The sequence below is a fragment of the Cetorhinus maximus genome, chromosome 7 (assembly GCF_964194155.1).
Source record: "Cetorhinus maximus chromosome 7, sCetMax3.hap1.1, whole genome shotgun sequence".
Classification (NCBI taxonomy): domain Eukaryota; kingdom Metazoa; phylum Chordata; class Chondrichthyes; order Lamniformes; family Cetorhinidae; genus Cetorhinus; species Cetorhinus maximus.
In genome coordinates this window covers 72,620,255-72,632,804 of record NC_135885.1, presented here as the reverse complement: position 1 = coordinate 72,632,804, position 12,550 = coordinate 72,620,255, and the positions used below count along the sequence as shown (strand labels likewise).

The 12,550-nt window shown below is 37.2% G+C and overlaps 1 protein-coding gene across 2 annotated transcripts in view; it reads right to left on the bottom strand.

The window, feature by feature from the left end:
- pcf11 (PCF11 cleavage and polyadenylation factor subunit) overlaps positions 1-11,568 on the bottom strand; it is a 41,686-nt gene extending 30,118 nt beyond the window's left edge. The window contains exons 1-4 of one of the 2 annotated variants that reach the window (XM_078545700.1): positions 11,204-11,568; positions 4,410-4,535; positions 1,378-1,566; positions 954-1,151 (exon numbers count right to left, since the gene is read on the bottom strand). In XM_078545700.1, the coding sequence (XP_078401826.1) occupies positions 954-1,151; positions 1,378-1,566; positions 4,410-4,535; positions 11,204-11,371 (681 nt within the window). In that variant the 5' untranslated portion in view covers positions 11,372-11,568. The remainder of the gene's footprint in view (positions 1-953; positions 1,152-1,377; positions 1,567-4,409; positions 4,536-11,203) is intronic. The other variant, XM_078545701.1, reaches the window with a different exon arrangement.
- Positions 11,569-12,550: the final 982 nt, after the last annotated feature.

Below are 12,550 nucleotides of genomic sequence, written 5' to 3'. Positions count from 1 at the left end.
GTGAGTCTTTGAAACTCTCTTCCTGAAAAGATGGTGGAAGCACAGTCTATGAATATTTTTAAGGCAAAGGTGGATAGATTCTTGGTAAGCTAGGGGGATGATAGGTTATTGGGGGTAGGTGGGATGCAGATCTGAGGTTACTATCAGATCAGCCATGATCGTATTAGTGGAGCAGGCTCGGGGGGCCAAATGGCCTAGTGCTCCTTGTTTGTATTAGTCATGATCTGTTATTCATATTGTAGCAAATATTTATGCCACTACTGTAAATTTGGTTTCACCATACTTACAAAACTGCTACAGGATTGGCATGCCTGTATTATTGATCTTAAACGCTCAATATAACACATCTTAGTGAGTAAATACAACCCCCGCCAGTGTGATCTTTCATTGTTCAGTTCCGCAAAGGTCCCAGTGATGGAGTTAGCTTGTTTCAGCCTGGGAGACTATTACTGTGTGATCACTGACTCAGAGACCCAGGCTAGAGAAGGAAAAGGTCTTCCAGCATCCCTGGTTCCTGATAAGTGATCAGTGGCTGCTGCTGGAAAATTAACACTGGATGAGTTGTCTGTGGTGTCCTCCACTATTAAATAACATGCCCAGGCAGTCTGAGCTTAGATGAAGAATGCTCATTTTACAGATAGTATAGATCTGCCAGTACCCCTGCAACTCCATAACTTCAGGCCAGGGGAAATTACAAATGGAACTTAAATGGTTGCAGCTGAATCAGAAAAGCAACCCTGCCAGTTTCTGAGCCTCAATTTTGCTCCTCTCACAAAAGTAATGGTATTGTATGCAAATTTTATTAATAGTTTATCACGATTAAAATTTCATGGTATCTGAAATAAAAACTTACCAAGGGTAATGGATAACTCCACATCTGACCTCAATGTGTTAAGCACTACAGAAATTGCCTACAACATAATGACATTTAGTGATTAGTACTTATAACTTACCAGCTGTGCCTTCGTCTGCTCTAATTCCAGCTCCAACTTCTTCTGTTGCAACTCAAGTAACTGTTTTTGTTTTGCTAACAGCTGTTGTCTTATAAACTGCTCTTGCTCCTGTGTTACGTTTTTCTGTGAGTCAGCAATGTTTTGTTTAGCTGAGTTAACAGGAGCAACTGTGGAACTTGAGGTGGTAGGTTCTTCAAGCTACGAGTAAGGAGAAAGTGAAGTTATGACCAGGGTATTCTACAATTCTCCAAGGAAACTGCTACAAAAAGAAATGCCAAATAAGAGAAGCACCACAACATTTTGCAAATTGTCTTTATTTACACTCATGAAGTTTAATTTTGGCAACCACATTAATTCAACATGGATGAGTAACACAAGCTGCACACGTTCCTTATGTTAGAGGTGAGATTCCTGTAATACTTACCGATCGGTTTAAAAACTTGGGATTTACATGAATGCTTGAACTATTCACATTTGGTGGTAAAGGCTTAATAGGCCATGCAGGATCTAGTTTGTTGACTTTGACGTCTAAGGCATAAAGTTTCGTCAGTTGAAACATTTCATCCCATGTAGAGCGCAATTTAAACAAACTTTTTCTAGTGCTCTCATCCACCTAAGAACAAAACAATTATCCAGCTTTATGCATGTTAAACATCTTTTATATACTCTTACAAACATACCTATATATGCAGATCCTGAAATGATACATCTATTCAATACAAGAGGAAGCATAGATTTAAAATTTGCTTTGACAAATTTCAAAACCAAAGAAAATATGGGCTTTCCTGCTAGATCCCACTAAATGATTAGCTCCTCTATTCCAACAATTGAAGGTTACACTTGAAATTCCATATTTAATTGTAGGTACTTGATAACTGAACAATTGCCTCCCTCATTGTTTGTAATGATCCATGTGCACTTATGAAACAACTGCACTCCAATTTTCTTTCTCAGGCAAGTTAGTTTAACTGATTTTGACTATCTTAATCAAGTTTTCAGTTGGAGTACAAGGTTACCCAAAGTACAGTTTCCTTGTGATCACTTAAGAGAGGAATGCCTAGGATACAACACTGCTAAGTATGAAGAGCTTAATTTGAAATGCTTATTTGTAATGAGAAAACTAAGTTTGTACAGCCAGGACTAAAATCCAGCATATTATGACACATTGTCACTCACCAGGGCTATTTTCTATTGTACTTGAATTCAACTATTGGTCAAGAGGATTTAATCAGATCTTGACTAAAGTCTGGAAAGAGAACAGCAGAGAACTGGATGGTGTGATGGGTTTAGACCCTGGTCTTTTGTCTCTGGGGCTGGAGTTCAAATCCAGCTGAGACTGATGGGGCTAAAGTTTCTTCTGCTGTACAAGGAACCTGTGAAATAAGTTGGACAGTCTCAGCTCCACAAAACCCTAATTCAGCATGAACTGGCAATCCTATTCAAGGCCCCAGAGAATAGCTGGTGAGAGAAATGGGAAAATGGTTATGCTAGTGCAGAAGCAGGTTGGAGCTATGTCAGAACAGGATGCTTTATTGCATCCTGTTGTTCAGTATGTGCCTGGAGTGTCCTGGATTCTATTGCTAGGTTTCTAAACAGGGAATAATTTAATTCCCTAGTTACAACAATTGTAATAATGTGCATAATGATTTCAGTGAGAACTGCAAACTCACTTTAAAACACCCAACTATATATATGCAGAGAGATGCAATTGGCTGATGTCTCAATTCTGTGACCTCTTTCTAACAGTGTATTCTTCACTCCAATTATTTGGTAATTGTTATGTCTATATTTCTACTGCACTGTCATTTTTATTGCTTACTTCAAATTATTCAATATTTTATTATGTACAAATCATCAACATTGTAATGCATTTGTGCTGATTCTTCACATCACTTGCAGTTACAAAAAATATTGCATTTTACTTGAAAAATCAAGTATATAAAAATTGGGCTGAAGTCTGATATCTCCAACTAAAAAGCATAATTAGAAGAAATTGGCATTTGAGATCTAACCATTTTTACACAATCAAAACCAATTAAACAAGGATCTAACACTACATGCATGTTGCACTTGAAGCACACTAAAGTTTAGTTTCTATGATGCAAATTTCAAACGTTACGAAAAATATTGGGCAACACAGAATAAAAGTCAAGTTGGTGCTCAAATGTTGCACTATGGAATTGCACATGTGGGTTAACATTAGCCATTCTAACATGCTGATTTTAGTCACTGGCCATTGGCAATGGTATCAACCAAACAATGAAGATTGTCTCAGATCATCATTTGCCTATTGTATTCAAGGTACAAATCCTTTGCACATATGAAAACATATGAACTCAGCATACATGCAGGACATTAAGTATGTTTAAGTTAATTTTGGAACGTTCTGTTGACCCCAGTTATCTCAAATGAGACATGCGGGTGCAACAAACACAATTAAGTTTTGATTCCATGCATCATTAGAAATTGGTGTCATACTTAAATTGAAAACTTAATTTAGTAGCTTTCCATACAAAGCAATGGGAATGTCCATACAAGCATTGTTTCCAAACACTGTCCACTATGTTACAGTAACTCAATTTTTACTCATAATCAGGCAGTACAAGCTTTCTTTTAAAAACCCTGAAATTTACCAAAAAATGTAAAGCTAGATCTGTCACAAATTAAAACTATTTACCCAAATAAAATTTATTAAAAAAGGTGCAACCTTAGATGAAATTCAAGTGGCAACCATTATGTGCTGGATCCTTCAAACTAATGCATATTTTTATGTATATGTTATAGTTCATCTAAACAATAGGGGTAGATGAAAATTGGGATTGGTATAATCCATTCTACTGAGTATAAATAATGACATTTACATAGGTTCAATTAAGGCTAGCTGAAGTGGGGCCTGTTTCACAGACCTATATATACTAACTTAACTACAGGCCCCAATATTTCTATTGTCAATAATTATTCGGTCAAATGATCAAACTAAGTCACTTCAGCCAAGATATTTACAATTTCATAGCTGATCAACCAATGCAACCATTAGCAGTCAGCAGGATCGCTGTTCAAGATTAACTTAATTCTATCCAATGTAAAATGCAATAATAACCCAGTTCAACATGTTTTAACTTTTCGAACAAACTATTGCAGCACAGACAGAACGTTATTATGAGGCTTGACTGGCTGGGAGGGGGACAGGCAAGGAAATAAATTCCATTCACACTTTCATTGTTAAAGTCGGAACAATCTAGGCAAGAGTAGTGATGTTAGAACGGACTCTTGTTTTCCATCCAGCATCAGGTTCGGTTCAAAAGGGCTGACAAACATCACCGCCGAATCTCACCTACGTCACAACTCCATAAATGTGCATTTCTTCCACTAGTACATTCAGTGATATCTAGTTATCAAAACATTTAAGTACAATGTTTACAAAAAATATATTCACAGTGACAAAAGTATAGATACCTTTTCAAAAACACTAGAAAATATAGGACTTAAGTTTTGAGCAAACAGTGAAATATAGCTTCCTCCAACATTCTTCACAATGGAATCCATGAGGTACATTACTGGGAGCTTCTCTGAAGCTGGGGCCTGCAGCAATAGGAAAACTCAGAACATTAGCAAAACAGAGAAAAGCAAACAGGTTAAGGCAATTCTTTTTAAATTGTAATGACATGAAACATTTTATTCGAGGATTTGTTTGCAAAACTGTCCTCTAATCTTGCAATTCCTTAAATGTAAGTACACCAATTCAGTTACTTGACAGCGGCTGTGCAAACAACTTCAGGATTTTGGTCATTGACAAATACTTAACAGAATCTTTCAATCAGAAGTCTCAAGTGACTGAAAGCTATATCTATAATACACATTCATGCCTATTATGGTTTACATCCACCTGTGGTGCTTCAAAGCAGGTCTTCCATGTTCTTTTTTAAGAGCATCAGGAACATGCTGGCTGAAGGGTTTCAATGCAATATGGCAGCCATTCTTCATTTGAGTTACAACAGTAATCAGCTGCATGATTAATTATCGGTAGAAATTACTTTTCTAGATAAAACCAAACCCAAGTAAAATCTGATTTTCAGTTTACATTATTTGAAATTTGTGCTTTCACACCCAAAGGATTGAGCTCAAGCTACTGTGGTGTCTATCTTCTTTGCAGTTATTTGCAAAGCAGCCATTTCCTTAAAAGGATATATTCTAGGGTTAATTGAATTTATGAAATTGACACCACCGAAATATCAGCAATTCTAATTTAGCTTGCTAATATTAATCACCCTCCATGAGGTCAGTCAACATAAAATGGCAATATACACACTATGCTTGAATTTAAACAATGCATTAATATTTCCAATTAATTCTGAATGCGATATAAATTCTATAAAAAAGTAATTTTGAGTTTTGTCACAAAAAGTAGATGAAGAAAAGTACCATCAGTAGCAAAGGTACTCCATAACTGGACATTTTTACTAGCTTCATTCAGTGAACGACAAAACGACCGTTTCTTTAATGCACCCATTTGATACCCAATTACTATCATGCAAATATGCAGTTAGTTTTCCTCTAAGTTTCTCTCCCTTCAAATTGAATTTAGAATTGCAAGTGAAAGAAAAACAAGTGTTTGACATCCCTTTGATCTTTTGCATACTTCCTCCTTGTCATGAAGACATTAACTCCGCTTTCACCCAATAGGTCAATTCATTAACCTCGTGTTGGCATATGATTCAACTACATGGGAGCATCATTGCCAACACCAATCCTGTCCAATTCACATTTTCCAACATGTTCTGGTTGTTCTTCCTACTTAGTGCAAGAATGATGAGGTCAACTGGAGCATAACTATCCAAAGCCACTGTATCAGCATAGGCCAGAAGTCAAATCTGGAACCTTGCTGGTCTTCATTCCCATCAAGTCCTGAAGGACTATGGTCTACTACTGTAAGGAGAGTGGAACACCAGTAGACACTTTTTGTGTATGTTAATTCAGTTCTGTCAAAACCAGGTTTCTTTCAAGTGAGTTCTGCACACACAATGCCCTTCCACAAAAAATAAAAAGGATGTCTAACAGTCTTATTCTTTGCATTTTTAAAAAATGCAGCTTAACATTAAAATGTTTAATTGATTTTGATAAACAAAGCATGCATCATAAATACTTCAAGGAAAGGTGACCACCTGCAACACAAATGCAGAAAGCATATATGACATCCATCCTAAAGGTAAAGGCAAAGTACTCTGCAAAATAACCTTATCGCTTGTCTGTACCAACAAATTCTCCATTAAAGTTATACACCAGGATTACACAACTTGCACATGTAATTTTGATTAGATGCAAAATATTGCAAATATCCAAAAAAACACCATTCATTAATTGAGCTATTTATATAATAAACAGCAGTGCACAAGGATATTCATTTATCTGTACATTTTGAAGGTACAGTGGGCTAGATAATCTTCATGTAATAGCAACAGAACATTGCTAATTAAACACCGCTGGATTTGTGGAATCATAAAAGTGGTAGCTTGAATCTTTCAGTTCTGAAGTTACTACACTGTTTTCTGGCCAATGTAGAGGTACATCAATGTACATCAGCCTACAGATTCATATAGCCAGGGAACAGTTGTGCAACTGTATAGTTGAGCTTTCATTTTGTTGGCTGTTAAGTGAATTTTGGAAGTTGACCATCTGATGCTGACCTCAGTCCAAAATAGTATTGCTTATTGAATACTTGACATTGGAGAGGGGCTGCAGGATAATGCTGGTTAACAGTCCAGAACCACATCTTTGACATTATTCTTCTTGCATTTTTCAGTCGTGTTTACATAAGTAATGTCGGTGATGCTCCAGGCTAGCCTACGTCCATTCCAAATCAACGATTTAATTTTTAAATGCACTGCATTTGATCACCTTTAGCTTAAATTCCTTACACCAAGATGCATTAAGATAAAAGCAACAATATGACTCATGATTTGAAACTTCATTAAGTTTACATCTGTAGGTGTAAGCTGAACACATTACACCATTTGAGAAAAAAAATCCATGAAACCCCAAGGTATATAATAAAGCAACTTCAAAATCTCATTTATACCTTATCTTTACATCAAAAGCAAAAAGAATTGACAGTTAACTCATTCACTATGGACGACTCCATTTAATATTTTCCCCACTGCAGTCCATGGCTTTCTTGAAGACAGCATGTGGCATTGCAAATGTGGAGTGGACACAGGCCAATAGAATTCTGTAGTACTGAGTGTAACTGTCTTTTTTAACCACGCACATGAGCAACTTCCAACATCTTTTGTAATTCCAACTCTTTCAAAATTTAAATTATGCATTATTTGAATACTTCCATTACACGATTACGAATTACGTGCTTTTTATTTCATATGGCGTCCAGGAATATATGTGCACGCTTACGGTTCAATGGGTTTGCTGACCTTGCAATTTAAACACCATAATGACCACATCTTGGGTTGTAAATATAAAACATGCAGCAATATGCTGCAAATGTAGCAAATATTTACAAAGCATGCTTAAGGTCCCTACAGCTAGATTATCAGTGCTCCTGGAAATCAGAGTCCGTTCAAGCAAAGTCCAATTTCAGCTTTGAAAAGTTTATTATAGAACTTGCATCGATGAGGCTATTGTGGTGTTAACTGCTCGTGAACAAAATACAAAAATTCCTTCCATGAGTCCAGTCTAGCTGCAATATGGCAGCCATGACATATTGGAATTACTGCAAATGCATTTTTTGCTTAAAATGTCATGCAGCCAGTCACATGTAACTTTCTCCCAATCAAATTTACTTTGGAATGGTTAAGTCTCTGGAGTAGAGATCAAGCACGCAAATGTAATGCATCTTGAAGATGTTTAGAACTAACAAGCACCTCACAACCTTCACCAATTCCCCCCTCTGTAAATTACAAAGAGGTCCTTAGTTATTGAATCATTTCTTTAAATATTTAACTGGTCAGGCAATGCTTGGTTAATAAAACTAATGTTTCGCTGTTTCATTTATTTAATTGAAAATGATTTTCAGCACATCCATGAAGCGCACACTAAGGAAGCACCAGATAACGCCCGAAATATGAATCAGGCACCAAAATTATTTGGCATTTGCAATCAATGTCCCATTTAATGCATGAATTTATGTATTATCATGGTCAGATGCCAAAATCGTGGCAATACTGGTATGCGCTGCAAGTGATCTGCGATAAGAATCTCTTTATCCAACAGGAAACTTTTCTTTAAAATTTATTCTTTCATGGGATGAGGGGGTCACTGGCTAGGCCAGCAGCTGTTGCCCGTCAATAATTGTCCTCGAGAAGGTGGAGGTGAGCTGCCTTTTTGAACCGCTGCAGTCCATGTGGTGTAGGTACACCCACAGTGCTGTTAGGAAGGGAAATGCTAATTTCAGCAATTGTTTATTGTCCTTTCAACTCCAAGATTTCTGGAACTATAGCAGTCAGTTGAGATATTAGCTCCACAATCTATGAGGAGTCAAATGGAAGAAATATCAGGAGAAATTCAAGTGCATGAAGCAGGAATATGTACATGTCAAAAACAATGGGTGTGGGGAGTGGCACATACCTCCTGCTCCAAAAAAGGATCGCGTTTATCCACAATAATTGGCAATATTTTTCAATTGGTAAAAGCTGAGATGTTGCCCAACAACATAAAAATGAAAGTAGAGACTTTAATTTATTTAAGATGTTAATATATTGAGAATGAATATATAAAAGATTGCTATAGGGTTCTATGCTTAGAGGACAACGTCATACCATTCACTTTTTCTGAGCCCGGTTCCTATTCTAATGATATACTGAAGGAACTATTTAAGTATACTATTTATGCATCTTCAGTGATGCAGACTTTAACAGATACGACTTTTTCCTTAGTGATAAAATAATCAAAAAACAAAAATGCCACAAATATTAATTCTATGAGTTAGAATTAACTGAAAAAAAGTGAAAATGTTACATGAGCTATGGGCACCATAGAATAGTGATTACTAAAATTTAGTTTCATAACCATTAGGGGATTGGTCAAACACTTTCATTTTCAAAACTAAGCCAGGAATGGCAGTTGGATCATTAAGGACAAAACTAAGGTCAAGGTCATAAAGCCATTGCCAGGTGAAAATGGCCACCAGTGTAATTTTAAATCACCAGGACCAGAAACATCACATTAGTGAAGTAGTTTGCAACAGCACAAGCAGCAGTTGCAGCACCCAACTTGGTTCAGCAACCTTTGCTTAAAAATCAAGAACACTTTCAACAGAGATCAACAAAACTGAACACTTGGAAGTGGGCCAAGGTATCATAGCAAAAATCTAAATTTCAGCTGATAATTCCTAACATGCCTTGTGGTTTTGCCTGATGCTAAACATGCTTAGCACAAAAATGAAATTATGACCCAACCTAAAGTAATCTCACGACTGCTTGAGGTACTACAGGTCCTAATGCTGGACTTGCACTACAAATGTTTACCAGTGCAAACCTGTGTAAAAGCACTATTAATGGCAACTTGGTCCAAAAACACATCAAGGACCAATCAAGAATGCTTGATCTCGTCTGAAATAGTTGTTTCAACTGCAAATTCCACCCCCTGAAAAATTTAGCAAATACAGTTGTAAAACAGAATCCAAATTGATGACTTTTATCACCACTACTTGATCATATAAAAAAAATTGCTTTAAAAAAATTGAAGAAAAATCTCAAGTGGATGGAAATTAAAAACAGTAGCTAAAATGTCCAATTTTGCAAAACCGATTAAACAAATTCAAATTAAAGCAGAAAAAATTGTGAACAATTCTAAAGGAGTGGCATGTTGTCAAGATTACACTTCCTACTCTGGCTCTGCTATGCTCCAAGTTAGTCAGAGCAAGGTAATATTGCAGATTTAGAGCAAAACAACCTGAACCCATAGCAGTTACTGGGATTGGATTTTTCTGATTATGTTGTTGCTTTCAAGGCGTCAATAGAATGGATGTGTCTAGAACTCGCCAGGAATCTGAAACAAAACCCATGGGCAAATATGGAAAACCAATCCATCTATAAAAGCGGAGTATCAGTTCAGAAATTGAATCTTCTCGGGCATCTTTTAGTTTCAATGGTCAAGCTGCAACTTTTCAGATCCACAGAATTGTGTCATGCTTCCTTCCTAAAATATATACATGTCCTCATCTCACCATAAGCATTCAGTTTTGTGATAAATTTGCTCTTGAAAGAAAATCAATGAAACACTATAATGAAAACCTTGTAAGACTGTGAAAGAAATAAGACAAAAGAACGTATTTCATTTTCTTTATTAACATTTTTTCAAAGAACCAATCATTGAAACAGTTAACCACCATTTAGAACACGTTAAATAAAAAAACTAAACGCATCTATTATTTTAAAAAAAGAAACTTAAACTCGCTCTGTCCCAGTTACAAAGTCAAACCCCCAACTACACTATTGTTTATATTCAATTAATCTCAATTTACGTTAGAAATATATTCAAACTAAAAGGCAAGCAAGAAAACGTGAGCCACTTAACTAACGACGAATAAAACGGATCGCAAAGATTTAAATGGGGCAGCAATTTGCATTAGTCTCTCCGGGGATTCCAAAATTTAAACTACATAAACGAGTGTATGTCTACACTAGAAATACCCGATTTAAACACGCGAAGCTTAACAGAGGTTTCGTGAACCACTTAGTAATTATAACACCCAACATGGCGTCTCCTGCGGTCTGGGCGTGGGTGCAGCTTTTCTCGTACAATGTCGCGGATCTTGCGTCTCAACTGCAAGAAGCCACTGGGGCCGGAATGAGTGAGAACGGAGTAGCTCCGGGGCGGGGATTCAGAAACCTCACTCGCTGTAAATAATACACTGGTGTCCGCTCCACACCTAAATCTAAAACGGCCCTCAACTAACATCTCCGCGGGAGAGTATTTAAAAAGAGGGATTTAATAATATAAAAAAAAATTTTTTTTACGATATTAGAGGCGCGGCCAACGCGTTGGGTCGGGCCGGCGCCTGATCGGTTAGAGGAAGCTCGGCCTTTGTGCGCCAGCCCTGGGCCCCGCCGCCATCTTGAGTAACATTACAACACCGACAGAAAAGGTGTGGGTGGTGGGGGAGAAGAGAAAAGCCTCGGCGGATCACTGAGCCGACCATCGAACAAAGACTTTCATATATATTTTTTGAAAACTCCGAATTTTTTCAGTTCAAAAAAAATTTAAAATAAAAACAAAAAAAAACTGATTTTAAAAACCTTGGTTATTTGTGCTTCGATTAACTTGACGATTTCCGGCGAGTACTTCAGGTTCTCTTCGGCCAGGATGGTCAGGTTATTGATGTGGGGTTTGCTGTTGAAAGTTAGGTCTTCGAGCGACGACTGGTATTCTTTACAGGCGTCCGCCTTGGCCGTGTCTTCCGCCATCGTTGCGTTTTAATTTTAAACTTGCGTTCGCTGATAGCTCTTAAATAGCAAAAGAACGGTTTTCTTTTGAATATAAATAAGTATCTATGCTCTAAATTTACACATGGTACGGAAGTCCTTCCTCAAAATCAGGAGAAAAACAATACTAAACTGCCCTCAACAGCTCAACACTTCTGTCCTCTCTCCTCTCCTAATACAAAATGGCGGCCGTGCCAAGTTAAACTATTCATAAGCATCACAATGGGGAGTGATCACATCCAGAACCCATTGGCTACCATCGTGACCGGCACAATCCGGCCGTATCCCATTTGTTGTCTCGATAACACTTAGTACAAGCATTGTGACGATCCACGAAGTACGACAGCTGATTGGTGCTTCCTGTTATAGTTCAGATTTCTCGATTTGTGATTGGCTGCGAGGCGGTTTGGTGGCGTGTGCACGGGTGGAGGCTGACGTTTGTGTCACAAGGCCACGTGGATTCGCGGCAAGGCCGGATGTGGACATGTGACAGGCCCCAAGTTGCGCACGGTGGCTGCTGGAGTGAAGTAATAACAAGGACAGTTTTTGTTTCTCATAATTCTGGAAGACATTTTGTAATCATACTTGATGTATTTCAACGTCGTATTGAGTAGACATCATAAACACTTAATTACCTTAATTTTCATAATCATATAATACATAATTTGAATTCCTTTTCTATTTTCTCTTTCTGTTCCCTGGCTTTACTGAAAAATTTTCCCAAAGGAAGTTATTGATGTCATACAGGCATGGTAACCTGTAAGGAAATTCCCAAATGACACAATGTGAGTTAAATACAGTCACCACTTAGAGATTTTTAAATCTGCCAATATTTTTCCCACTTCCTATTTAAAATATAAATCTTGATGGCATGTTTTGAGATTTTTTTTAACTGTTTACCAGGGAAAACATTGGAAACAAATGGTTGCATTTAAAGCTTGTATTTAAAACAGGGTATTCACTGAATTTTCTTTTAAAACCATACATGCTTAAAAATACAAACAGATAGCCTCTCACACCAAGTGTGTTTACTTAAATTGCTGGGATGTTTTCCGTGGTAAAAGCATATTCTAAATTAAATTGGTTCTGTTGAGAGGTACCTGATACCGGTTACTGAGTTTTCTGTGGATGGTCAGAATTGTAGTTAAATACTACTGGCTA